Source organism: Crotalus tigris, unplaced genomic scaffold, assembly GCF_016545835.1.
Source record: "Crotalus tigris isolate CLP2741 ecotype Arizona unplaced genomic scaffold, ASM1654583v1 scf7180000017536.10889498, whole genome shotgun sequence".
Taxonomy (NCBI): domain Eukaryota; kingdom Metazoa; phylum Chordata; class Lepidosauria; order Squamata; family Viperidae; genus Crotalus; species Crotalus tigris.
The window spans coordinates 10,152,501-10,164,914 of NW_024096460.1; the positions used below are offsets into that span (position 1 = coordinate 10,152,501).

The 12,414-nt window shown below is 43.2% G+C and overlaps 1 protein-coding gene across 5 annotated transcripts in view; it reads left to right on the top strand.

The window, feature by feature from the left end:
* Window positions 1-12,414, top strand: part of MYT1 (myelin transcription factor 1) — a 145,783-nt gene that overhangs the window by 26,940 nt on the left and 106,429 nt on the right. For all 5 annotated transcript variants that reach the window (XM_039348584.1, XM_039348665.1, XM_039348746.1 and 2 more), the window contains exon 2: window positions 8,203-8,303. In XM_039348584.1, coding sequence (XP_039204518.1) covers window positions 8,203-8,303 — 101 coding nt within the window. The remainder of the gene's footprint in view (window positions 1-8,202; window positions 8,304-12,414) is intronic.

The window sequence follows — 12,414 nt, forward strand, 5'->3', positions numbered from 1 at the left end:
GACAGTGAGAACAATTAACCAGTGGAACAACCTGCCTCCAGAAGTTGTGGGTGCTCCAACACTGGAGGTTTTTAAGAAGAAACTGGACAGCCATTTGTCCGAAATGGTGTAGGGTTTCCTGCCTGAGCAGGGGGTTGGACTAGATGACCTCCAAGTTCCCTTCCAACTTTACTATTATTATTATTATTATTATTATTATTATTATTATTATTATTACCTCCAAGGTCCCTTCCAAGTCTGTTATTCTGTTATTCTGCCTGCAGCTAGGAAGAAGAAAACATAGAATCATAGTGCTGGGTGGGACCTCAGTCCAATTCCCTGCTCAAGGCATGAGACCTTAGACATGTTTTCCTGTAAAATTTCTTCATTTCTTGTTTTCCACCCCACTTTGCAAGGACTGCAGGCCACCCAAAATAGATTTAGGAATCAACGATCCTAAGCTAGGGATTTAGCTGGTATTCCTGTTTTTTTCTTCTAGAATTTTCAGAGGGAATTTCAGTGTTGTTTTTTTTTTTTATTTGTTTGCTAGGTCAAGCCTATGATAGCCCTTCTCTCCACTTTTGTGTGTGTGTATTTCTTGCCTCAGACAGCAGGAGATCACGACACTGATTGTCTACAGACTGCTTGCTTCTTAATATCTGGACGAAAACTCATTTACGAAAACTCATTTATTCCTAGAGATCTGTGATTCTCTGAAGTATGGGAAGATCAACGGGAAAAGGGCATATATTAATGTATTGAATTATAGTAGCATACCTACTAAATTGGGAACATTGCTTTGCAGAGGCTGCAAATTATTATATATTCATAGAAATCTGTCTCACTATGCAGGGGGCTGTGGATGCAAAGGTACTTTTTTAAAAAAAATCAAATTATGATGTAAACAGAACAAATAGAATTCTCCCATTTGCAAAAGCGTCTTCTGTATTAATGGAGTTGTAATGCTGCTATACAGGTAATCTTCATAGTTTTGACTATAATTGAGCCTGAAATTACGGTTGTAAATCTTTAATCGTTAGCTATGTGACTCTTCAGGAACTTACAACTTCACCCATCCACCCACTCCTCCTGCAGTTGTTAAGCAAAGACGGTGGTCGTTAAATAAATCTATTTTATCTAATTGGTGTTTTTTTGATGAAAATCAGACATAAACGTCAGAAACTGGAAAAAAAATCTTAGAAAATTGTGGTTATGTGGACTGCTGGATTGTAAACAGCCATAGAGGGGAGCTAGTGGCCAAGCACCCAAAATACAATCATTTGACATCAGGATATATGTGCAGGGATCAAAATTAGGTTTGGGGCAACTTTTTTGTGGGGAGGGGTCCTTCATAACTTGAAACAGTCGCTAAGTGACTTGTCATTAAGCAAGGACTACCGATAGCAGAGACCACATGAAAAAAAAAATGGAGACGAATAGCAGCAAGTCTCCTGAATCAGCATTAGGCAACTGATTTCACCATTTTAATTTCCTGTAATTCGCTACTGTCATACTACACCTGGGGCATGCTGGGAAATTAGGACATCATACGTGTCTGAGGTAAGCCAGCTGCTTAGCAAGCTTGTTGTATACCATGGTGTGGCCCTCATCTGTTTCTTCCTACATCGGCCTACGATAGACGATTGTTGTGACTGACTCAATAGCTGAATTTAAATGTGATGGACACAACCAAGCCTACAATGTAGATTACGGGTCTCCAAACTTGGCAACTTCAATTCCCAGAATGGCTGGCTGGGGGATTCTGGGGGTTGAAGTCCACAATGCTTAAACTGGTTGGGGAATTCTGGGAGTTGAAATCCACAAGGCTTAAACTGGCTGGGGGATTCTGGGAGTTGAAATCCACAAGGCGTAAACTGGCTGGGGGATTCTGGGAGTTGAAGTCCACAAGGCTTATATTTGCCAAGTCTGGAGACTCCTGATGTTAGAGTATTAGCCAGTGTTCTTCAAACCTGGCAACTCTAACATCTGCAGATTCAAATCCCAGAATTCCCTCAGCAGCATGGAATTCTGGGAGTTGAAGAGCACCCATCTTAAGATTGCCAAGTTGAAACGTAGTCTATGGAGTGCAGTAGGGGCCTTAGCAAAATGGAACAAGCCGCAAATATTCCTAGTCTGCTGGCTAATGGCAAAAGTTTGTTTTGCCAGGAACTTCCCCTGAGTTGCTTTTGGTTTGTTGTTGCTTTTACAAGTCATTTTGCTTAATGCCTTTTTTCTTTCTTTCTTTCTTTCTTTCTACCCAGAAAAGCCTCCAGGCTCAAATTGACTGCAATTTGCAGTTTCTTCATTCCACTGGGCCATTATTGCTAACGAAGGCAGCAAATTTGGTGTGAATCGGCCCATTATGGTTTCTTCAACAAACTATGGTTAAATGAACCAAGGCATAATATGATCTGTGAACAAGGCCCATGAAAGCCTGCTTTTTTCCATTCCCCCCCCTCCCCGCAGCTATAGCCTGGGGGCAGGACTAGAGAAACTGAGGTTTCTGGAAGACACCCTGTTTTTATGATTTTGAGGCAATTATATGCTTTCAGCCGAACCGAGTTCACGGGATTGATAGAATTGGTGAGGGACTTCAAGGTGAACCCTTGTTCAGTGCAGAATCAATACAGGGTCCCTGCCAGGTGTAGGATATATTGGATTCGATTGGATTGGATTGGATCTGATCGGATCGGATTGGATCAGATGCTTTATTTGGCCAAGTGTGATGAGACACACAAGGAATTTGTCTCTGGTACGAAAGCGTTCTGCGTACATACAAAGCAACAGAATAACAATAACAATAATGCCAACAAAAGATGGAATGTAGAAGATAATAAAGATAAATAATACTACATCAACACTACATGGGGTTAATAGACATTAGCAGCACTGAGAGCTTTAAGTGCTCAGAAATATTATTTCAGAGTAACGGTGGGAAGGGACCTTGGAGGTCTTCTAGCCCAACCCCCTGCTCAGGCAGGAGACTCTATATACCATCCCAGACAAATAGGGTGTCCAATCCCTTCTTTAAAACCTCCAGTGTTGGAGCACCCACAACTTCTGCAGGCAAATCATTCCACTGATTGATTGTTTTAACCGTCAGGAAGTTTCTCCTTAGTTCTGAGTTGCTTCTCTCTTTGGTCAGTTTCCATCCGTTGCTTCTTGTCCTGCCTTCAGGTGCTTTGGAGAATAGCTTGACTCCCTCTTCTTTGGGGCAGCCCCTGAGATACTGGAAGACTGCTTCATGTCCCCCCTCGTCCTTCTCTTCGTTAAACTAGACATGCCCAATTCCAGCAACCGTTCCTTATATGTTTTAGCCTCCAGTCCCCTGATCCTCTTTGTTGCTCTTCTCTGTACTCGTTCTAGAGTCTCAGCATCTTTTTTACATCGTGGTGATCAAAACTGGATGCAGTATTCCAAGTGTGGCCTTACCAAGGCATTGTAGAGTGGTATTAATACTTCACGTGATCTTGATTCTATCCCTCTGTTAATGCAGCCTAGTACTGTATTGGCCTTTTTGGCAGCTGCAGCACATTGCTGGCTCATATTTAGGTGATTGTCTACTAGGAATCCGAGGTCCCTCTCACAGTTACTACTATTGAGCATGGTGCCACCTATGCTGTACTTGTGCATTTGGTTTTTCTTGCCTAAATGTAGAACCTTGCTTTTTTCACCATTGAATTTCATTTTGTTAGTTAGTGCCCAGTGTTCAAGTCTGTCCAGATCCTTCTGTCAAGTAATAAAATTGTCACTTCTTCCCTCATCCTTTTCTTCATTAAACTAGACACACCCAATTCCAGCAACCGTTCCTTATATGTTTTAGCCTCCAGTCCCCTGATCCTTTTTGTTGCCCTTCTCTGTACTCTTTCTAGAGTCTCAACATCTTTTTTACATCGTGGTGACCAAAACTGGATGCTGTATTCCAAGTGTGGCTTTATTCTGTGTTCTAGCCAAGCTCTGTCTGAGCAGAGAAGAAAGGTTACAGGTTGTTCCTTGACTTACGACTGGTCGTTTGGCCACCATTCAAAGTCACGAGGGACCTCCCTTTTAGATATTTATGACCCAGTTCCAAACTTCCAAAAGCTCCCCCTAGTCAAATGACCAGAATTTCCGTTGCTAAGCAAGGCCGTTGTTAAGTGAGTTTTACTTGATTCTACTACCTTTTTGCCATGCTTGTTCAGCAAATCCCTGAAGTCATTAAGTGAATTGTGTTGCTAACTGAATCCGGCTTCCCATGTTGATTTTGCTTATTGGAAAGCAGCTAGGAAGCTCGCAAATCGTAATCGCCTGACTCGGGATTCTACAAAAGTTGTAAATTTGTCAAGCATCCAAATTTTAATTGCATGACCTTGAGGATGCTGCCACAGTCTTAAGTGTGAGGACCACTGCTAAATCAGTTTTTATTTCAATCTTGTTTTAATTGGAAACAAATGGCTGTAAGTCAAGGGCTCCCTGTAATGTAAAACAAACAGGGGTCCCCAACCCCCAGTCTGTGGACCGGTACCGGTCCGTGGCATGCCAGCAACCGGGCCGCACAAATAAACAAAGGCCCGTTCACGGGATGCAGGCAGCACACAAAACCACGGACTCTTCGATCCGCGGAAAAACCTCTCTCCACGGAACCGGTCCCTGGTGCCCAAAAGGTTGGGGACCTCTGATGTAAAATATGCATGATAAGCAAAAGGTATTTTATTTTAAGCCAGAGTGTAGAGGTTAGCTAAGTCAAAAGAGTCAAGATGGCAGCCACTCCCATTTTTACCTATGCCCAGTTAGAAATGGGGGTGGGTGGGGCAGGACTTTGATCACACGGTCGCAACAACCATCTGGACTTTATTTGATTTCTCGCAGATGCCCTTGAGCAGAAAAAACAGCAAGTCAACGAGGCCAGAAATACGCAGGCGAGCAGAAACTTTGCAAATTGTTTATAAGCTGACCAGGCAGTTTTCTTTCAAGGGTATCCACGATCCAACAAAGGGTCCGCGAATCAGCGTTTTGTTGAAACTGAATATGTCTCTTTATGTCCAAGGGAAACCAATATCATTATTATATCATATATAATATAGTATCCCATATCGTAAAAGCTAAATATTTAATATCAGGAGTTTTCTAACGTAGCCGTTTAGATATTGGAAGACTGCTATCAGGTAACCCCTAGGACTAGGAAATCTAAGGAACGGTTTCATCCTAAATTCATCAATCAATGAGAATAGAGCTGGAAGGGACCTTAGAGGTCTTCTAGTCCAACACCCTGCTCAAGCAGGAGACCCAGTGGTGGGATTCAAATAGGTGGACAACCGGTTCTCTGTGTGGATGCCACTTCCGGAAGTCCATTCTGGACCTGGGCAACAAAAAATTAGCTACCGGTTCTGCTGAAGTGGTACGAACCAGCTGAATCCCACCACTGAGGAGATCCTATACTGGCTCTCCAGGCTCTTCTTAAAAACATCCAGTGATGGAGCACCGACAATTTCTGGAGGGAAGCTGTTCCATGGATTGATTGTTCTTACTGTTAGGAAGTTTCTCCTTAATTCCAGGTTGCTTCTCTCTTTGATCAGTTTCCAACCATTGTCTTGCCTTCTGGTGCTTTGGAAAATAGGTTGACCCTCCTTCTTTGTGGCAGCCCCTCAAATATACTGCTATCATGTCCCCCCACCCCCACCCCAGTCGTTCTTGTCTCTAGACTAGCCAAACCCAATTCCTGAAACTGTTTTTCATATGTTTTACCCTCCAGGCCTTTGTTCATCTTAGTTGCTCTTCTCTACTTTCTAAAGCAGTGGTTCTCAACCTGTGGGTTGGGACCCCATTTGGGGTCGAACGACCATTTCACGGGGGTCGCCAAACAATGCAGTCCACCATTTTTCCCCGCTTTTCCTTAGCTGTGCTACTCCCTTTTATTCTATTGGCTTTTGAAAGCCAGTAGAGTAGACTCTCTTGAATAGAGTCTAATTCTATTGGCTTTCAAAAGCCAATAGGAATTGTCCAGGCTGTGTCTGCCTTGCTGAGCCCGCCAAAAGTCTCATTCTGCAAACGGTGCTGCACCAGTTGAGTGGTCCTCGATTTACAACCGGTTGAGTAGTCCTCGACTTACGACCGGTTGGGGTCACGGCATTAAAAAGGTTGAGAACCACTGTTCTAAAGTCTCAACATCACTTTTGTAACGTAGTGACCAAAACTGGATGCAAGATGTGGTCTTATTGAGGCTTTATAAAGCAGTACTAATACTTTTTTTACAAAATCTTACTAAGATCACATTTGGAATACGGCATCCAGTTTTGGTCACCACGTTACAAAAAAAAAAAGTCAAGCAGAGAAGGCGTGCTATGTATCCCATCAGTCAGTGGTGGGATTCAAATAGGTGAACAATAGGTGTGGATGCCGCTTCCGGAAGTCCGTTCTGGGCCTGGGCAACAAAAAATTAGCTACCGGTTCTGCCGAAGCAGTGCGAACTGGCTGAATCCCACCACTGGTCGTAAATCAAGAAATTTGGACTGGTGGGATCTAAGAGAAGGGCCTTCTCAGCTGCTGCCCCCACCCTATGGAAAATCTTACCACCCCCACCCCCAAGGTGAGGTGAGCCCCCCCTTCTTCTGGCTTACTGGAAGAGTCTCAACATCTGGCTTTGCCAATAGGGGTCTAAAAGTACAATTGCAGCCCTAGGGATGGCTGGTGGCCTGTGAATACTCTTGCTATCTTGTTAACCTTCTAACTTTTGAATTTTAACCTGGTTTATATCATCTTCTAAGTTGTTTTTAAACTCCGTTTTTATGCTATGCCAGAGGTCCACAACCTTTTGGGCACCAGGGACCAGTGCCACGGAGAAAGGTTTTTTTCCATGGAAGCAGAGGGGGTGTAGTTTTTGTATACGGCCTACATCCCGAGGATGGAGTTTTGCTTGTTTGGGCGGCCCACTTTCTGGCATGCTGCAGACCGGCATCAGTCCACGGACCGGTGGTTGGGGACCCCTGAGTTATGCTGTTATCTATGTATTTGTATGGTTTTGTTGTGCTACTGTAAAGTGCTCAGAATCACTTAGGTGAAATGGATGGTGTGGAAATTTAATTTAAAAAATATCCCAGCTTCATACTGATGGTATGCATGGGGTCCTTGGTACTCTCTGAGCTTGGTGGTTTTCTTGCAGACATTTCATTGCCCAACTAGATTAGACATTCACCTGTCTGAGACGGTATAGGTTCTCCTGCTTGAGCAGGGGGCTGGACTAGAAGACCTCCAAGATCCCTTCCAGCTCTATTCTATTCTATTCTATTCTATTCTATTCTATTCTATTCTATTCTATTCTACTCTACTCTACTCTACTCTACTCTATATACTCTATTCTATTCTATTCCCCATTCCATATTCTATTCTATTCTATTCTATTCTATTCTATTCTATTCTATTCTTATTGCTGTTGTTGTTGTTCTTAGTTGCGAAGTCGTGTCCAACCCATCGTGACCCCATGGACAATGTTCCTCCAGGCCTTCCTGTCCTCTACCATCTTCCGGAGTCCATTTAAGCTCACGCCTACTGCTTCAGTAACTCCATCCAGCCACCTCCTTCTTTGCCGTCCCCTTCTTCTATTGCCCTCCATCTTTCCCAGCATCAGGCTCTTCTCCAGTGAGTCCTTCCTTCTCATTAGGTCGTCAAAGGACTTGAGTTTCAACTTCAGGATCTGGCCTTTTAAAGAGCAGTCAGGGTTGATCTCCTCTAGGACTGACCGATTCGATCACCTTGCAGTCCAAGAGAAGACTCACAGGAGTCTTCTCCAGCACCAGAGTTCAAAGGCCTCAATTCTTTGGCACTCAGCCTTTCTTATGGTCCAACTTTCACAGCCATACATTGCAACTGGGCAAACCATGGCCTGGACTATACGCACTTTTGTCATTCTATTCTATTCTATTCTATTCTATTCTATTCTATTCTATTCTATTCTATTCTATTCTATTCTAGATAACATCATCCGTGCAAACCCCACTCCCTTCTAAAACTGATGATGTTACCTAGTTGGGTAATAAAAGGTCTGCAAGAAAACAACCAAGCTCAGAGAGCACCAAGGACCCCACATTCCTCCTCCTCCTCCTCCTCCTCCTCCTCCTCCTCCTCCTCCTCCTCCTCCTCCTCCTCTCCACCCTGCCTTCTACTCAGAGACCACCAAAGACCTCATGGTTCAACCCTGAGCTCAAAATATTCTCTTCTGATGAGGTGCACTTTCTCTTCTCTCCTTAGAAAATGAGTTCCGAGGGAAACTGCTGAGTCAAAGGTGGATCCGTGGGGAGAAAATCAACAGTTGTGAGTCAGCCCCAAACCTCCATAAGAGACACCTCAAGGTGAGAAAGCTGCTCCCCAAACTCAAGTTGTGGAAACAACACCTGCGTGCATTTCCTTGAGTTGGGATGGTAGGCCCACGTTTTGAGGGTTAGCGTGAAGATCTCTAGCCCTGAAGATAACTTCCAAAGTTGATGGAGGGAATCCATAAAGCCTCTGGCTAAAGGAGACTTGGGGGGTCCTGGAGGGGGGGGTGTCTCTTTTCTTGCAGACGTTTCATTACCCAGTTAGGTAACATCATTGGGGCTAGAAGAGAGTAGGGTTTGTGCTCTGTTTATCTACAAGTGGCTTGCCCTGTCAGTGTTGAGTGGGAACGTTCTTGGTGGTTTCTTTTTTTTATTATTATTAAAACTTTTAAAGATTTTATACAATATATATCCCAAATCCCTCCCACCCCTCCCCCACTTCCCAGAGCTGATTACAGGGTTACAAATAATCATAATCTAACTAACATTACCCAACTATACAAACAATCAAATCCATAACATACTTTAACTCCTTTTCAAAATAAATATTAACAAATTAAATACGAAAATAATAATATAATTAAACCATAAAACTAAAACGAATATAAATTCTACCATATTAAACTATTAATAATAATCTAAAATTTACTCATAAACTAGATAATACTTTTTAGTCTCATATTTATTCTGAATATAATTTATCCATCTTCTCCAAACCGAGATATATCTTTCTTGTGAATAGTCCTTCAAATAAGTGGAAATTTTTGCCATTTCTGCTAAATTAGACACCTTGAGTATCTATTCTTCCATAGTAGGCAAAGAATCTTTCTTCCAATATTGCCCCACCAATAATCTTGCAGCTATTATAAGATTCAACATCAAATTAATTTCTTTAACATCAAAATCTACAATAACACCTAAGAAAAATAATTGTGGCATAAACTTTATCTTTCTCTTTAAAATATTTTGAGTATTCCACCAAATCTTAATCCAAAAAGCTTTTATATTTCTACAAGTCCACCAAATATGAAAATAAGTTGCATCTAAGCTTCCACATCTCCAACATTTGGGCTGTAAATTAGGATACATACAGGACAGCTTTTGAGGATCCAAATGCCACCTATAAAACATTTTATAAAAATTTTCTCTTAAATTTTGAGCTTGAGTAAATTTTACATTTCTAACCCAAATTGTCTCCCATGTGTCCAATAGAATCGGCTCTTGAATATTTTGAGCCCATTTTACCATATAGTCTTTAACTAACTCCGTTTCAGAATCCAATTCTATTAAAACATTATAAATTCTCTTTATATGGGCTCGAGTTTGATCTTTAATCTGTTTTACCAAATTCACGTCCCCTAAAGTAATAGGTGGTTTCTTGAGTAGGCTATGGTTTATTGTCAGTTTGTCTGAGTTGGTAGTTCCTTGATTGTCCCACCAACACTGCCAGGCCACTTGTAGATAAACATAGAACAAACCCCACTCCGTTCTAGCACTGATGAAGTTACCTAGTTGGGTGATGAAATATCTCCAAGAAAATAACCAGCACCAAGGACCCCACAGTCCTCCTCTTCCACCTCCTCCTCCTCTTCCTCTCCACAAACACCTCTCCCTTGATGATGTTACCTAGGTGGGTAATGAAATGTCTCTACAAGCAAACAACCAAGATGAGAGAACACTTAAGGACTCCACAGTTCAACTCTGCGTTACTAATATTCTCTTCTAAGGTAGACCCCCACCCATGCTTCTGCCTTCCAAATCTGTTGAGACTACGATTCCCAGAATTACCTACTCTGCTCTCCCAGCCTGCCTGCCTCCCCTGTGTTCCCTTTTTTTTTTTTTTAACCATTGGCATTAATTCCACTCCTCCTTTAAATATTTCCAGTTCCTGCGAGAGGGAATGTTTGATGCTCTGCTGAGCTACGATGGCTGGAACTGCAGAATTCAGCTTTCACACCTCTTCCCCAAAGCTTCCATTTTTAGTTGATTTGCAGTTGACTTTTTTGCACGACTTCCCTTTAGCAACAGAGAAGGATTCCTGTCCGTGCTATTTGTAACTCAAGCTCTTCCTAGTTCAAAAAGGAAAAGTTTCCTCTTTAGATGAAAGTGATTTAAAATAGAAACAGGAGGCAGTGTGAGGTCCATGAGCCAAGAGAGCATTATCCAGCCAGAGTCTAATCGGTCAGCCTGGAGGCTGCTATTGTTTTTAATGAGCTGCTTTTCCATACCTTTAATGGCCTTTTTGAAGTATTATGAGCCAGTGATAATGGCGCTAATCAGTGCTTGTTTCCTTGCCATAAAAAAAAAAAGTTCCCCCACTCCACCAACCTCATTTTGAAGCCAAATCACAATGCGACTTAGACTGCCATTGTAAAAAATTCAGGGAGATTTCTCACTTTTTAGACAAAGAGTGAGTGCTTGAGGAAATAGACTCAGCTTACAGTTTTTTGGGGCACCAGGTTGCTATGCGTTTACTTCCTGGCTCTTTAGAAATAAAGTGAGTTTAAGAAGGGGGGCATAAATGTTACAGTGAACAAAGTCATCCTTTAGATCAGGGGTTCTCAACCTTTTTAATGCCGCGACCCCCCCAACCTGTCGTAAGTCGAGGACTACTCAACCGGTCGTAAGTCGAGGACTACTCCACTGGTGCAGCACCGTTTGCAGAATGGGACTTTTGGCGGGCTCAGCAGAGCAGAGACAGCCTGGACAATTCCTATTGGCTTTTGAAAGCCAATAGAATTAGACTCTATTCAAGAGAGTCTATTCTATTGGCTTTCAAAAGCCAATAGAATAAAAGGGAGTAGCACAGCTAAGGAAAAGAGGGGAAAAAATGACGGACTGCATTGTTTGGCGACCCCCGTGAAATGGTCGTTCGACCCCAAATGGGGTCCCGACCCACAGGTTGAGAACCACTGCTTTAGATGATTAGATTCTGTTGTTCTAGAAATGGCTTGAAATGTTGAGAAACGGTTGATGATATATATGTAAAACTAGATTTTGCTGGCAAAGAGTTCAGGGGAGACTAGTATAGCTATTTCGAGCTATTTATCTCTCATATATTATGTATATTACTGCAGGGCTTTTCAACCTTTCCACCCATTGTACCACTTTTAGGATATGACAATATCCAAGTACCACCAGTCGCCTAGCAAGGTGTCAAAAACTTGATGACCCCCCCCCCCAAAAAAGGAAAAAAGTTATAAACTACAGGTAGTTCGCTTAGTGACTGTTCAAAGTTACAATGGCACTGAAAAAAGTGCTCCCCAAGCCACAGCCGAGCCAGACACCTGCCTGCCCACCCGGAGGCACTCTTCCTCCTGTCCGAGGTTTTCATTGTTGTGAGCATTTCTGTTGAGGATTGGCAGTGAGGGTGGGGGGGGGTGTTTGTTTTTTATTCCCCCCCCCCCATCTGCTGGGTGGTTGCAGCAGGTTCTGGTCATTTCACATGACCCTGGGACACTGTGACCATCATAAATATGAATCAGTTGCCAAGCATCTGAATGTAAATCACAAGACCCTGGAGAGGCTGCAACATTCCAGCTGATCTGCGCTTCTTCTGGGCTCAGCAGAAGCACCAGGATCAGTGCCTCTTTCTAGCTGATTGGTGCTTCTTCAGGGCTCAGCAGAAGCTCCAGGATTAGCGCCGAGCTCCAGCTGGAGCCTGGCGCTGATCCTGGCGCTTCTGCTGGGCCCTGACAGCCCTGCAGCTCCAGCCATCTCTCGCTCAGGCTTGTGCGGTGCTGCCACCGGTTCAGCTTTTTCCCCTCCCCCGCTACCACTTTTCTAGGATGGTCGTGTACCACCTGCCAGGTGCCAATGTACCACAAGTGGTACCCGTACTACGGGTTGAAAAGCCCTGGATTACTGCACAGAAAGAAGTTGGAAGACTTCTTTCCTTCCTTCTCCCTTCCTTTCCCTTCCCTTCCCTTCCTTCGCTCCCATCTCTTCTCCTTCCTTCCTTCCTTCCTTCCTTCCTTCCTTCCATCTCTCTCCCTCTTCCCTTTCCCTTTCCCTTTCCTTCCTTCCTCCCTTTCTTCCTTCCTTTCCCTTTCTTCCTTTCTCCTTCCCTCCCTCCCTTTCTTTCTTTCTTTCTCTCTCCCTTTCTCTCTCTTTCTTTCTTTCCCCTTTAAAATCCTAACTGCCTTTT